At 38.7% G+C, this 16,186-nt stretch overlaps 1 protein-coding gene across 2 annotated transcripts in view; it reads left to right on the top strand.

Annotated features, from left to right (window-relative positions):
* Positions 1-16,186, top strand: part of KCNN2 (potassium calcium-activated channel subfamily N member 2) — a 76,756-nt gene that overhangs the window by 59,201 nt on the left and 1,369 nt on the right. For both annotated transcript variants that reach the window (XM_026059891.1, XM_026059892.1), the window contains 3 exons: positions 6,759-6,869; positions 9,720-9,847; positions 14,898-14,967. In XM_026059891.1, the coding sequence (XP_025915676.1) occupies positions 6,759-6,869; positions 9,720-9,847; positions 14,898-14,967 (309 nt within the window). The remainder of the gene's footprint in view (positions 1-6,758; positions 6,870-9,719; positions 9,848-14,897; positions 14,968-16,186) is intronic.

The following is a 16,186-nucleotide window of genomic DNA, read 5'->3' as shown; positions in this document are numbered from 1 at the left end:
CTGTTTAAATTCTTACAGGTTTTTCATTTTATGCAGAGCAGCAGGAGGATTGTTGTGCCTTTTCTGGTGCAGAGCTAAATTTCCCACCAGAGCCATATGTCTGCAAAGCGGACCTTCTCTCTCCCTCAGTGGATCCCAAGGGATATGAGCAAGAAATGTGGCAGCTGCCTTCTTTCAGCTACAGGCAAGTATAGCAGGACATTTTTGTGACAACTACAGCACTAAAGACTGCACTTCACTTCCAGTCCGGCTAAACCAAAGCTGCCAGCAGACTTTCATCAGAGCCACTGATACACTATATTGCTTCATTTCTCACCAATAGCATCCTCCAGGCATATATATGACCCCCAGGCAGTCAAAGTAGTTGCAGAATTTGCCCAATTCATTGCTGTGATGTAAATGCATTTTGGAACCTTACCAAAGAAGGAACCAAGTGGAAATGCCAGAGGCATTTACTTAAAGGAGTGTAGGGCGTCTCGAGTCCCAGGTTTTTAAGCTGCTGACCAAATGCTGCTTTCAGTGCAGCTTCTCAGACAGTGCTAACCATTTTTTGTCTTAGCTTTTAAACAAGACAACAAAAAGAATTCCAAAACATAACCTTTAAGTGAAGACTTGCAAGCACCTCTCTTTGGTTATCACTAAAATTGGGCCCTTACTGGAATGCTAGGCCCAAACACTAGACATCATTGTCAAAGTCTGAACAGCACAGTCTTGCACTCACTGTGTACAGTGTCAGTATGAACCCTCAGTTGGAGCACTTGCAAACTACAGGAAAGGCGTGATCCTGGTCCACACTTCATAGCCTCATCCTCATCAGATACGATTTTAGTCACTCTGGGCAACAGCAGCTTTTTTCCCCTCTAAAGCAGCTGTTGCGTTTGAGTATGGCTATGTCTGCTGCAGAGTACCATAACCTAAATTCTCTGTGATAGCTTTAAATTAGTTAGCTCAGGACTGGCAGCCCTGATGATGACAGCAGAAAGCTCAGGGTGGGCTGCATCAGCAAAGAGCAGGATAGTGGGCTGTGATGAGGCTGCTACAGGTACCTCAGCTGATACAGTATATAATGTGTATCTTGATAGGTATCTCAGCAGAGCACAGTGGGAGCTGAAGGAGAAAAAGGACAAAGCCAGGTCTAGTGTTGTGATGTGTACAGTATAGACCTACCATCTTCATTCATTGTTATTTATATTACTGTAGAATTTCTGAGCTCTATCTGATCCCATTGAGTCAGGTGTTGTGTAAAGACAGGAGAAATATGTAGTCCTAATTCCCAAACAGCTTACCATCCCCATATAGGAAAGAGAGAGAGGACCAAGGAGGCCTTATGATACACTATTAGAGCAAGTGATCATGACACACCAGGAATCTAAGTATCATCACTGGTTTTGCTAGGTTTTGTAGTAAGTAAATAATATACCAAAAAAGGAGGGGGGATTTGAAAGAAAACAATATATTAGATTTGTGTGTATTTTCTAAGTCAAGAGATGTTGTGAAGGGTTTTGTATGAAAGTTTTAGAAGTGGGGAATGAATGCTGGCATCATGGGCTTATTAGAGCCAGGGTCCATTGTGTCCCTACTGATGGGATGGAAGAACCCGAGGTCATAAAATAACCAAGATGAGGGCAAATGTTCTATATTTGATGCCACAGAGAAGGAAGTAGAGGGACACAGAGCAGAGTAACATAGTAAAAAATGATGGGCAAAGAAATTAACCATTGCAGCAACTCCTTGATTATGGATATGAAGGGATAAATTGCTTTGTCTAAGCAGATGAAAGGGTGTTTGCAACAATTCAGAACTAAATGCCAAGATGAGAGTTTCAGCTGTGTGGACAGATAGGAAAAGCTGCAGTTTATGGGGCCTAAGGGCAAAGTGAATGGTAACACCAAGTAATAGTTCTTTCATTTGGGGAATGGGAGGTGCATTTTAGCATTTTTTTTTCAGTTGCTAAATTCAAAGTATAACTTAAAATACAATTAATTTCACCTTTCTTTTCTTGCTGTTTTGAAATAGTGTAGGCTTGGTGTTAGAAAGCATACACCTATTGACAGATTCTGTTTTTTTCCCCCCTCAACTTACCTATTCTTCCATGTTCATTTTTCTAAGGAATATCAGTTATCATATAGACTTGTGTAACTGAAAAAAATGTTTAACAAGTACCTAAAAGTACATATGTGAATCAAATACCCACACAAATTTGTTTTCTATTTACTTGTGCCATTTACTGTAGGCATCAAAGAGCTTACCTAGGGGTAGCTTTCGTGGGCTATGGCTTACCTGGCTGAGCATTTGAACCTAAGTYGTCATTCCTTGTTAGGAACAGGAGCAGCATCTTTAAAATTGGAGCTGTGAAGAATGTTCTTAAGTTGTTTGCAGACATATCAAAATGTTTTCATACTGGCTAGCAGCTAAGCAGATCAATGGTCAAGGAACGCTCTGTGCAGTGTAAATGGCTACAGGCCTTTTGCTTCAAGGACATATTGCTCACAAATGCAAGTTTTATATCACCATCATCAGAGATTTGACACCACTATGCAATAAAATCCAATCCTGCGTTTGTTGCTCTGCCTGATTGAAAGGCTGTGTCATACGGTTTTTTTCAGACTTTTTACCAAGGACTGATGCACACCATTTCATATGAAGTAACAAATACTGTGCAGTCAGGATGAGGTTCACATGCTTCAGTTTCAGCTCACTGCAAATAGAAGCCAGGCACTGCTCAGCTTGCAAGTGGCATGCTGGTCTGGAGCATTTCTGAGAAGCCCATTTTCAACAGTCTCATCTTTTGGGGCTTCTCCTGGTTTAGTAGATAGTTTTGTTTGGCCTGTGCATGCTTTCTGGAGAACAGAAGAATCCAGGGAGATCAGCTTTTAAACCTGGTGGTTGCTGGCAAACGCTAGACCATACAGTACTTGAAGGAGAGCAGATGCTGGATGGTTAGCTTTGTTACTAGCTTCTTGCATTAAATGGAGCAGTTGAGCAATATGGGCAAACTTTAACTTTGGCTTGCCTAGGATGCTTACATTGTATGTGTTATAATAGTTTGTGTCCAGGTTTTTTAACAGATGTGTCTGAATTTGTCAACACAGTTTGTAAATGTTTAATGCTTCACGCAAAAGCTTTTCTGCACTGAAAAAGGAGAATTTTGCAGTTTTGAAAAACTGTGAAAGATGAATCATCTGTCTTTCAAATTTGCCTCAAATCACTCAAAATCTGAACAGTGACAATGAGTGAATGAATTTTTTTGGTCATTTTGGTTCTACTTTTCTGAAATAGTCTCAAGATAGAAAGTTTAGGTCTGATGTACACAGTTGTGAACAGCATTTACTAATTAGGACAAACCGCTGCTTTTTACTTCTTCAAAATCTGCCACCTACCTTTGCATCTTTTATTTTAGCTGCCCCTCAAATAGACAGTTCAGTGGGGTGGAGGGCTTGGGTGGCTTTCAGATGTACAGCTATAGCTAAAGTTTCAGAGGCCTGATGATGAACATTATGAATATTCTTTTCAGTCTTTTTTCTCTCCAGTTTTGATGTACTGTAAGTCCCATGTGCCCTTAAAGTCATGCTCTTTACCAACACAAAATACACAACTTAAAATAACACTGTAATGGAAGAGGCAGACAGGGGCCTGTCTGAAGAGTGCAGATTCCAAGTAGAATTAATTACTGCCTTGATACTTGAAAATTTGTACATTCTTCCCTTTTTCCTTTATTTCCTTTGCTTTTAATGATATATAATTCCCTCAAAGTTGAGCAGGAGTTTGAAGCAGTGATTTAGTTTAGTATTTACTTGAAAACAGGATAAAAAGAATTACGTTGGAAATTATAAAATACAGGAATTTAAAAGAAGACCTTTTCTGGAATATTTTTGTTCTCAATAGAGACTTTCTTGGAGTTGAAGTGTGGGCTTTTACTTAGCCCAGGTTATTTTAATAAGAAGCCAAAAGTTTCTGCTTTGTATAGTATTGATAAATGAAAAAAACCTGGGTGTATGAGCATGAACTCATTGAATTCATGTTACTGATTTGGCACATCCCTGTTCACATTAAAAACATAGCAAGTATGATGCTACCATTTTAAAAATAACAGTACTGCTTGTGTTTCATTGCTGCAATTCGGGATAGTTCTCACTTTATTATTATTATTATTAAGGATGCTGAGCTCTTCRAGGGAAACCATATAAAAGTGCAGAACAGTAACATACAATAGTAATTAGAATCAGGTACTTTAAGGAGAATTTCAATGTGTTATTCTGTAAGCTCTTAGTTGTTTAAAGAATAATTTGCTCWTCTTCAAGGCATTGCAAAAAAATAAACAAGTAGCCAGTGTTTTACTGCTCTCTTTTGCAGAAATGTTAAAAGAACCTGTTTTCATATCCTGAGATCATGTCATACCCCATGAAGCCAAGAGTGGTAATCTGAATGGAGAATAACTTGCAATTGTAATTTGGTGATGAGAAAGTTAGCAGGCCATACAAACACAGCGGTAGTTTCCCTAATGTGCCAGTGACTATATGCTACTGCTGCAGGCACTGTCTTTCATGTGAGATATAAAGCTACTGTCCTTTAAGAGCTTTGGCTATTGTGACTGCTGTGACGAGCATAAGAGTTAATCCCAAACACCTGGAATAATTTCAGCTCAAACTGAATTCCTTTTGTCTATTGCATCATTCCTCTTCACGCCCCTCTTTTTTTTTTTTTTAATATATCTAATATTTCTCTTCCATAGTCACTTGGCATAAACAGYTGTTTTGCACCACTTTGCCAGTGGCGAGCAAGCTGATCCATATCAATAGTCTCGTACCAGCTTGGCAGTCAGTGAGTACAAGCGTGTCGTTGTAAGCAGGCATAGTGCTGAGTTATGTCATTGAATCAATGTCTGTCTGGCCCGCTGAGCGCTAGCCTCACTTATGGGCCAAAAGACTTCTGTTCTTCTCTTCATGTTCTTGCTATTGCATGGGGGGTTTTTGCCCACACTGAGGGATATTAGCTGTTCCCTCCAGCCCTCCTTCACAGGAAAGGCAACCGGAGAAGAACTGCCTGTTTTCTGGGGAGTTTCTTTCAATTGTATCACATAGGGTTGCCTCATCCTCGTCTTGAAAGGCTGGGTGGGTTTCGAGAGTGCTCAGCCTTTAGCTGCATTAGCTATCTTCTTCCTCATTAACTCTTAGTGGGATGTGGGGAAGCAAAGAACCTATTGTATCCCCATTTTGCCTTCATCTCACAATTAAAGAGTAAGCCTCCAAGTACCTTACCTACATGGGCAGCTACAGCAAAATTATAAGGGACTTATTTGAGCACTTCCTGAAGGCTACTGGGGGATAGAAACTCTGATAGATCAGAATTAATTGAAGACGATGGGTCCTTGTGAGGAAACAGATGAATTTATTGACACAATCTACCAGCGGAATGAAAYTGGAGACTAATTAACTGGAGGCTTTCACAAAATTCATTGGGTACATCAATAATTAAGAGGGCAAAAGATGCATTTTTTGAGAACAGTGTGTGAATATGGGCTTCCAATGAGTTGGTTTGTTTTGGCATCTCTGTGTGTTTAGTAGTGGAATTTGTGCCTGGGAAGCTAGGTTCAGTGATGTTCTTCTGTATTTTCTGGAGATAGTAAAGCAGGTATAGAGGAGGAACAAGGCGAGAGTAAATTAATGGGAAAAATATGGAAAGAGTGGAAGAAAGCTGTGTGACTGAAAATGTAGTAAGCTTCAACCAGAGACGGTTTTTCACTAGGAGAGTAACTGATACAGATGCACTAAACAGCTAGATTTGGGTGAACCTGCAAGTTAAACACAGCTGTAGTATATTTAATATAATTTTATACCTTTTTAAGAACAATATGTGAAGCATGGTTTAAAAAAAATACTAAAGCAGTAGAATTTAGGAATGGTGTCAGAGTAAATGGTACCTGGAGCTGCATGTAATATATGCTGTTTCTAGTTACCTTACTCATTCTAGCTTCCTTTCCCTTCCACTAAAAAATTTTAATCTTGCAATGCTGATAAAGCTACTGTCATTTCAAAGGAACTGGCACCCGCTGGCTTTGGCCTGTTATAAACATGCATGGCTGTGCATATATACAGGTATGCATCCATATACACAGCACAAATTAGAAACTTGCAACTTTCTCCATTCAAGTTTTGAAGTAATGGTGTTGTGGTTGTGTACTATTTTAAATGGTAATAAGAGATACAGAGATTCTATAGAGAAAAGATCATCGTAGGCCTCAGAAACAACAGGGAAGTATACCGAAGTGGTTAAATACTAAATTTATGACAATTTTATCTTTAGGCCTTAAAGAAAATCCTAAGAAAGCTTTCTTTTTTGTGTGCTAAGTACTAATCTAATCTAATTTCTTCTTTAGCAATTGCCATACACTGTAATCAATTGTTAAGAACAGGGTATTCTGCATTTATTCACTAATATTCTGAGTTTTAAAACTTGTTCTGATAACCCCCTTTGTTTATGCACTAGAAATGGGATGTGTTTGAATTTTCAACCCCTGCAGGAAAAAAAGCAGAACTGCTGCTCACTGGTTATTTTGATGCCCTGACGTTTTACTAGCCTGCAATTGCTGACTCTTCCTATTACTCTGAACTGAAATAGCAGTAGTGTGTTCACTATATTTACCAGGGATGGTGAATCATCTGATACCTGCCATATTTCTACAGCAAAGGAGAAAAATCCGTTTAAAAACTCTGCAAAATGCAGTAGTAACATCTTGGGGGTTTGTTTATTGTTTTCAGGGTGCTGGGTGCACTGCACTGGTGGTAGCTGTGGTTGCAAGGAAGTTAGAACTTACCAAAGCTGAAAAACACGTGCATAATTTCATGATGGACACCCAACTAACTAAAAGAGTAAGTCGCACTTTATATTCACAACTGAAAAGGAAATGTATGTTAAATCTATTTCTGCATTTGTTTTAAATGATCTCGTGCTTCATTCTCTTACTGAACTTTTTCATAAGTGTGATTTTGCAAGGTGCCATGTGAGGGAAGTGAATGTCCTGAGCACTCTGAAGTCAAGGGCAACAGCAGGTTCCTGGCAGATTTTGAAGGTTTGCTTATTCTTTTATAGATGGTCCTTGCTGCTGGAAGATAACTCATGTAACCAACAGTTAAAAGCTATGAAACTAGAGACTAACATATAAAACTGACAAACTCTCATACAGCCTATGAGAAGAATATGTAGAATTCTTGTGGCTAAATAGATGAAATGACTGATATATTTCAGAATTTCAAGCTATGAAGGACTTTCCTTTAGAAAAAGATATGCCTTCTTATACTTAAGAATAAATTTCAAGTATTCATAGTTTGTTAGTGAGGTAGTCTTTGCAATTGCCTTGTGTATTGAACACATGGCTCACAGCTGCACACAGTAATGCAGCACCCAGAAAGATATTTTGTAGATAATAAAAATATTGAAAGAGGTATTAATAAGAACAAAAACTTTAGAAATCATTAAAATTCATAAAAACTGTTTTAAATTTTTCCTTAAGAGATATAACTTAAATTTTTGTTCACAAATAAGATCTTGGAAAATGAAAGAACACAGCAAAGAAGGCAGTAGAAATCCTGCATCCAGGAAAAACAGGTCAGTGTTGAGGAAATGCGAAAATGAGTGGGAGCTACAACATCCCCTCCACTTGATTAATCTTGGTTATTGAGGAGAACCAACACTGAGAGGAAAGCCTTCACACTCAGAATGGGAACTCATTGGAGCTTGTCCTTACTGATGGGTGGAGAGCTCTGAAGCAGAAATCAGGCTCTGCTCCGGATCGGGAAGGTCGGCTGTGTCAGCAGAGCTCCTCGCAGTGGGGCTGCATGGTGCTGCCTCAGTTCCTCTGCTCAGGAGACCCAGGAAATGTCTCCACTGGAGCAGATGCTCCTCTCAGGCATGTCAAGACGTTGCTCTAGTTTTATTGGCTTCCACGTCTCTGTGCCGGTCTCCAGGGAAAAGCATACATCTCCCCTGAGTAGTTACAGTGGGGAAAACCAAAGATGAGTGGGAAGGCGGTTCTTACAAAGGCATAAAGGGTGGGATTCATGTAACCTACCTTTAAATGTCTAGCTAAGCCTGCTGCTTTACACCCCCATTATAATCAATTAAGGTCCAGCTGATACTAGGTCACAGAGAACAGTTTGTCCCTTCCTAACAGAGACATATACTTTTGGAAATCTACACTGGCAGTACCAAAAATGAGGTGAATCTTATCTGAGTCAGTTCATTTGATTAGAGTAGGAATCTACTGTAAATTTAGGTATTTGGCCAAATGAATCCCACCACAGGAAACTAATATGTGAAGAGTATAGAGAAACACAAAGCTAAAATTGTCTCGCTCACAGATGGTGATTTAGTGGCAGATTTCAAATGCAGCAAACTGCTTTGATGCTTGTCCACGATGAGGTAAGAAATTGCCATTCAGGGAGCTGACAAGAAAACTTTTCAAGTGTAATCTGACAGCTGAGCTGAAAATTTCTTTTGGGGAAAAAAGGTTTTGCGAAGATTGGCCAGATGATTTTGAGAGTCTGGTGCTCATTTGTGCCTTTTAAAGTCTATTCCTTCAGCTATCCTTCATATAAATCTAAATATCAGTTCAGTAGGGTATCCAAGTAGTGTTTTGGTAGCTTCAGTACTCACAAAACTCAAAGCAAATGAAAAGCAAACCAACCCTTTAATTTAGAGATGCCTATCACAAATCAGTTCCACAGATACTGGGAGGTTTCCTCACAGCCTGAAGACAGTCAGACCTTATGGAAATACAAGGACTGGAGATGTGGAGGAGGGCTCTAAAACCTGATTCTGCTTCCACTGAAGTTGGGCCCAAAGTTCTCCAGTGCTTTTATAGGTGCAAGGTGAGAGCTCCTGCCCGGCGGGAGTGACTGCACGGCATTCCCACAGGGTCTGAATCGATACATCTGCTTAGCTCTGACGCTGCAGTGGCTGGCACGATAGAAAGCCAGAGAGAGAAAATAGAAATGAATAATAGGACTGTTTGCCTTTATAAGTAACCTAATAATTGTGTCATTAATCAACATTACATTTAAATTGTCTATTGTTTTCAGGTATTCCTCAGAATATTGGAGGGCCTAGAAAGGAACTGTGGGTACTCTAACATTTTATAGACCCACTAAAAAATAATCAAAGAATTCATGAAATAGAACACTAGCTACATTCATTAACAAGGTATTTTTCCATCTCCTGTGAGAATGCTAAGAAAGAAAGCAGAATAAGGAAACAAATGCAGAAAAATAAAATCTGTTTGAACAACCCTGGAAATTTAAGACTGTTAAATTGCTAAGAGAAATAGGAGGTAATAATCATATAAGAAGAGAGGAACTTTATGGTCCTATAAAATACATCATCTAGTTAATTACCATACAGATAATGTATTAATATTCCCTCACTGTAATTTATATTGCCATAAACACCAAATGGTCCTAACTCTTCTCAAGAGGGACGAGTAATTCCCAGATGCAAAGAAAGCTGGTCCCAGTATCACTCTTACAAGCAGCACAGAAATTGCTCAGCAGTCTCTCTGATCACACAATTTCTTTCTGGCCTCACTGCTGCAGCTTTCTCATATACCCACTTTCCACAGACAGAGTCTTAAGGTGCTTTAGAAAGGGTTTACACTAGAATGGATTAAAAAAAACACAACATAATGCTACTTTTTGTCAGCCTGGTGTTTTTCTTTTATTAAACAGGTGAAAAATGCTGCGGCCAATGTACTCAGGGAAACATGGTTAATTTATAAAAACACAAAGCTGGTTAAAAAGATAGACCATGCAAAAGTAAGGAAACATCAACGCAAATTCTTGCAAGCTATTCATCAGTAAGTACTATTTTGCTTTGCTTTCTTGTCCAAGCATTTTCATTCTCTCTTTCTCTCCCCCTACTGAGAACTTTGATCTTGAGTTTGCATTTTCTCCTTCTTTCAGAGTAAGACAAAAATGAGGTTTTTATTGTAGTGTCTATTTAGAAAAGAAAGTACGCTGGCTGTGTATGCCCAAGAGGATAAATCAAAATTGCTCAGTTTTTTCATAGGTGTTCATAATGGTTCATGAATTAGCTGAGCTGGTGTGTGTGTGTGTGTGTGTGTGTGTGTGTGTGCGCGCGCACCTGTGTTTTCCCACTGAGACTATCCTTTGTTGTATCTATTTGCCCTACAGGTAAAAAAGCTGCAAAACACAATAGATGCTGGGGCGGGGGGCAGGGGGGGGGCTTCATTTGCAGCAAATGTTTTAATGATTTCACATCAGAACAATGTGATAGAACAGCTGCTATGAGTAGGTATGTTGTGTTTAATGAAAAGCATATACAATCAAGTCCTCAGCTTACTTTGTGCAGCTCAACAGCAATTAGCTGCTTCTCTCCTCCATATTTTCTTAGTGGTTAAAATCAAAAGTAGGTATGTCAGCTATTACCCCTGGCATCAGGTGTACAGAATGGGAGTATATGCCAGCAACCATTAGTATGGCTGTTGTTGGACACTGCTGGCATAATTCAGATCAGCTCTTCCCCTCTGCTGAACCCCTAAAGGGATTGAAAACAAGCCTGAGAATTGTGACCAACAATAGGATAAGATTGAATTATGGTATGCCAGTCTAAATATTTAGCTAAAATTTGTAATATGTATTATTTGTCATAAAGCTATCTCACTGCTAGAGTTGTACAAGGATTCAGTTACTATTATTTCTTGGATTATATGGGGGAAAAGGCCTTTTGTCCTCAGGAACCACAGATTCATCATAATGAATGGCCAGGACCCATGCCACTATTTGTGTGCTTTATTTGACATACCCATCCAGCCTGTGGCAGCCATTTGTACAGCCTGCAAAATATGTTTTCATGACATACTGTGGAAATGCAGCTAAATTAATTAAGGTTCAGTTTGAACTGTTTTTTTTTTTTGATAACGTCTAAGAGCAGCCTGTGCTCTTTAGAAATAGTTGAGGCAATAAGAAGGCCACAAAAGCTGAGGCATTTTTAGGTAGCATAAAAACTATTTTGGCTCAATTCTGACATGTTGCTCAGCTTAAATGACCGGGGGGAGAAGAGGAGGGGCAGGGGTTCGAGGGTAGAGGATGGCATGTCCTGCTCATCCTTTGCAAGACTTGAATCCCTGATTGCAAAGGTTATGCCTTAACATTTTTAACCTTATTATTTATTCTGTGTGTGTGTGTGTGTGTGCGTGCGTGCACGCATATATGTCCATGTGTATGCACAAAGAGGAATCTTAAAATAAAAAGCACAGCAGGCTCAATCTGCAGCTTTGCATTACCATTCAAGCCCAGAAGAGCTTCACAGGTTGTAAAGTGTTGTTGTGCACTTGCCTTAAAAATTCATTAATCAGGTCAGGGGGAGGGTGGGTTGGAGAAGGTGGCAGCAGTCTTTTTTTTTTTCCCTAGCTGTACCAGCCAAACTTTGAACAGCTATATTAATAATACATTTCCCTCTGTCCTTTAGCACTTTGCCTCCCATTCCAAAACCTATTTAAAAAAAAAAAAAAAATATATATATATATATATATATATATATAGCTTTCTCAGTATGCTGAGGAAGGTGCCTTGGATGGAAACATTGCTCTAGCAGTCTGCTTTCTTCCAGTGGCAGCAGAGTAGCTGGGTGCAATTAGTTTGCTCTCCCCTTGCATCTTTGAACTTTTCTCAAGGGACCAAGGGACTCACCGCAGCATATGGCTCTCTTCCATCTTTCTGGATTCTCAGGTTTTTATTGGTCCCTCTCCCGCACTTCCTCAACTGTTGGGCTGGAGACAGGGATGAAAAGAGTGAAGTTTTAGGGCCAGTATTATACAAGAAATCAGAGTAGGGCATGGTAACAGTCTCAAACTCACAGCCCTAAAAGGTCTGAAGATATTGCCTGTGACTGTGCTATCTTCAGCTGGTCTGGGTCTTTTTTCCTCCTTATACACTCTAAATAAGGTAAAGGTGAAATTGGCACTCTGAACAATAATACTGCATTTTTATGTATTGTATGAATAAGAAAATCTACAGCTGATAGCTAATGGGAAGGTTTCAACATACCGTAAGCTCCCTTGTCATAAATGCAAGTGAATTAGACTCCACGTGAGGCAGTTAGTTAGTTACTGAGTAGAAGCAGTAGCAAGTCCCTAGGACGTCCCATGTGCTGAATCAAGCCCACTGTGCTCATTTGGTTGTTTTAGTATATTTTACAGTTTGTTTTCTTTTGTTTTGTCTTTTTATTTCAACAAAATGAAAATAGAGCTCGGAAGTAAGTTGTATGAGCTGTTCCTTTCTAAATTTGCAGAATTTACCACTGTCTGCATGCAAGAAATAGAGTCTTTATTTGTGAACTTCGATGGTCTGATTGCTGCCATGGAAACGCGATCCAGAATCATGATCTTTTGCTGTGATAAGTGAAGTTCATAAAGTCAGGATGCTTCATATTTCCTCTTAATGAACTTGAGAACAAAAGTCTGTCAGTTTTCTTGTAATCTGGCTGCTGCAGCTAAAGACTTGCCATTACCTAGAGATAYGTTTTTACAGTCTGTGTGGGTTTTGGGCTGGCTACCATTAGGTACTGTCACCTTGATGTCAGCTGGTACTGCTTTTGATAACAGATTGCTCAAAAGTTTAGAAGTCAACATGCAAACTGGCAAATAGATGATTCAAAGAATCTCAAGAAAAGCAGAAAGCATAGATCCTGCAAACTGTTTGCGAGAGTGCTCACCAAAACACTAGGCTTATCATTCTGGTCAAATCATTACATGCTTATCTCTGAGTCTTGGGGCTGTAATAATATAACTTATAACACTGGATGGTCTTCCATACTTTTTTAAATAGCTCTAATGCATAGCCTCTGAAAGCACCATTCCTACAAACTACACATACATTGTGCTCTGAAGGAAGCCTCTAGGGGAAGAAAAAGTGTGTATGATATTCAGTAACAAGCTGCTGGAATGTCAGCTTTATGTGAACAACTGATTTCTACCTTAACAGAGTTATTTCTACATATTAAGAAAGATATTCATTGTTCACAACTTACTTTCCYCACAGAGGTTAGCCTAGATGTGAAAGGCAAATGTTATTAACTAAAGATCTGAATACAAACTGCCTAATTTTGGAGCATCTCCCAGAAGGCTTTTATTTATTTAGATAGATGGACAGACACACAGACAGCTAGAAATACAGATATGTATATCTACATATCTATGTATACAAACAAAAGCAAAAAAAAACACAACAAAAACTTAATACATTGTTGAAGCTACCAGCCTTCACCAGCTTCTCAGGATTTAAGTGGTAATTTGTATCCATTTTCTCCAATTTAGTTTAGAAAAATAAACATCATGGAATAGGATTCCTTCCCCCAATTCTGCCTCCAGTTTAAAATAATTTATAGCCATCTTAGAAATGTCAAGCTATTGGAAATGAACAGATTGGTTGGCTTCCAGCAGTCTAAGGATATAATCCTGATCCCTCTGAAAGCCTTGGCAGTTTTGTTATTAACTTAAATGGGGTCCAAATTTCATTCCCTGTTTATTCAAAATACAGAGAAGGCAAAAGGATTTTCCACATCTGGGTTGAGGCTGGAGCACTTTGAGGCATACAAAGCCATGAAGTGAAGAAGGAGAACTTCTTTGCAACTGCCATGACTGTACCACACAAGCTGGCAGTGACATGGAGCTCTTTTTTGCCACTGCTAGAGTTTCAGTTTTTGTTTTTACAAGAACAGTTGCATATGCTTTTGTAAAGTCATGTTTGCTTTATAAGGTATACATAACTTTGTAAGTAACACAATAATTGGGAAATAGGCAGAGTGTGTGTTAGCAACCCACATAAAATGCTGCCGTTATTTTCATTTGAGAACTAACCACTTGGTTGCCCCTTGAGATATTAGAAGACTACTTGGCATCTATCATCCATGTGTTATAAATTCATGTGTTATTTTTGAAAAATGCTATTTATTGCTCAGAACATCCACTAGAAAAGTCATTGAAAGTCCAATTTAGTCTCTGTTGGGAAATGTTTAACAAACCACTCATATACTTAAGAGATAAATTGCTTATTTTTGAAAATCACATATAGAAACCACTCCTATAGAAGTTAATCTGAAAAAGATGGAGTTTAATTCAGAAAGCATGTAGAGAAGATCATGCATATAGCTTTCAAAGTATGTGCATAACATAATACAGTTAGTTAGGTAAGCATCAAAGATAAAATATACACTCAATTCTTTCATAATATTTTTGAATTGTGCATTGAAAAGGTATGTCTAACAAGTTTAAAATGTAATCATATTTAGATTTGCAAGCTAGGTATAGGAAGGTAAGGAAATTAAACATATTGGCAAGTATATCGGTTATTTAGCTGCTGGTCAGATGAAAGTTCTGTTTAAAGTAGTGGGAAACTCACTTATCACTGTATTTCCATCAGGTTCAAACACCTGCTAACCCAATCCATTTCCGACTGAACAGGGCTAATACCTGTATCTAGTCATGTAGGCATGGGAAGATTCGCGATTGCTACAACATTAATGACAAAAATTGTTTCTTTCATGTTTCTTCCTATATCTACTTGTCACGATACTGAGGCTTTGAGGAATGTTTTGGCTTTCTTTCATGTAGCCTGGATAAACTTATCTCCCTTTTTGAATTGAACTTCAACCATGGCAAACAGTAGTCTCAAGGACATCACATTTCCTTGCTCTTTCTTTTTTGCGGTGTTGAAGAAGCATGCTTCTCATTGCACCAGACACATGACCAATTCTGACTCTACACAAAGTACTCGAGGCATTGTCCATGCGGTTATTTGTTCTCGTAAGTTTATGCATGCTTTCTAGAAAACCTCAGGTGACTACACAGCTACCCACACAATCTGACTTAAAATTCCACTTTTTAGATTAAGAAGTGTAAAAATGGAACAAAGGAAACTGAACGATCAAGCCAACACTTTGGTGGACCTGGCAAAGGTTAGTAGGCCATTATTGTTGTTTTGCATTAATATTCATCCTTTCAAAATGAAGAGTGTGTAAGTGAGTGTTAGGCATTACACATGCAAATAATGTTAACAACAACTTTGTTAGTTGTAGAAAAAGAAAATATATATCTTTTCTTGGTTAATATTTATTAAATGAAACATTGCATTTACAGCACTGGTCAAGGTTTGAATGCACTTTTTTTTTTTTCCGAATATTTGAAAAAAATATTTCATAACTGAGGGGCTGATCTGACTGCAGTGATCATGGTAAATACTTAGCCTGAACTGTGAGAGGGCAGCATCTGTGTAGAGCCGTATCATAAAGGATTCTCCTTTCCAGTTACAGCAGCTGTGCTATGAGGGACCACAGTTTCCAGGCACTCACACAGACTGAAATCGGGGGTTCTGTGTTTCCACTCTAGCTCTTCTGTGAAGCAGTGACTTATACTTTAAATGACTAAGTCTCTATTAGTTCCAATTTTTTTAATGGAATAATAACTGGACACTTTGCTGATATAGTATAAGGCTGTCAATCTTTTGAAAGTCATTTGAGATAAGAGAGGCTATTCAAGCACAAACTACTTGCCTGTTGTTGTTTTTTCAATATAAAACTATAATGAGACACAGGCGGCTGAGCGCATTTTGGGCTTCACATTAGACTACTAATATGTAACAGTTACTTTGTATGGACTTCATGTGAGGCTGCATTAGAAGCGTTCGTATACTTTTCCTAATGGTTCCTCATACACATATCTTCAGGCAACTCAAAACCTATCTCAACTTAAAGAGCATCATCAAGGCAAAGATTAGACACAGCAGTGTTTGTTCTGCTTTTACTGTAGAGAACCACCTGCCTTAGCTTCAGCTGCTGAAAATACATTTCATTCTACTGCTTCTGGCAACTGATAAGGACTTTTCAGATACTATTTCATGTAGACTAATTTGCTTTCAAGGATTATGCTAGCATCCTGAAACAGGGGGCAGGGAAAATGGATTATAGACACTCAACTGATACTTCGGTGCTTTGCACTTCAGGTAGTCAGTCATTCAATTAATTTTTCATTCCCGTATAATGGATTATAAATTTCAGCCAGTGTGTCGACTTATATCCAATTATTTTAACTTCAGTTTAAGTCTAATCTGAAGTCTTAGACTACAAGAGGGAGAAATTCAGTCATTATTTTTAACCACTTCCGTGCATCAATTGCAAG

This window comes from Apteryx rowi, unplaced genomic scaffold (genome assembly GCF_003343035.1).
Source record: "Apteryx rowi isolate R43461 unplaced genomic scaffold, aptRow1 scaffold_161, whole genome shotgun sequence".
Lineage (NCBI taxonomy): Eukaryota > Metazoa > Chordata > Aves > Apterygiformes > Apterygidae > Apteryx > Apteryx rowi.
Note: the sequence above shows the minus strand (reverse complement) of the source record. Positions and strands in the feature narration are given on the sequence as shown.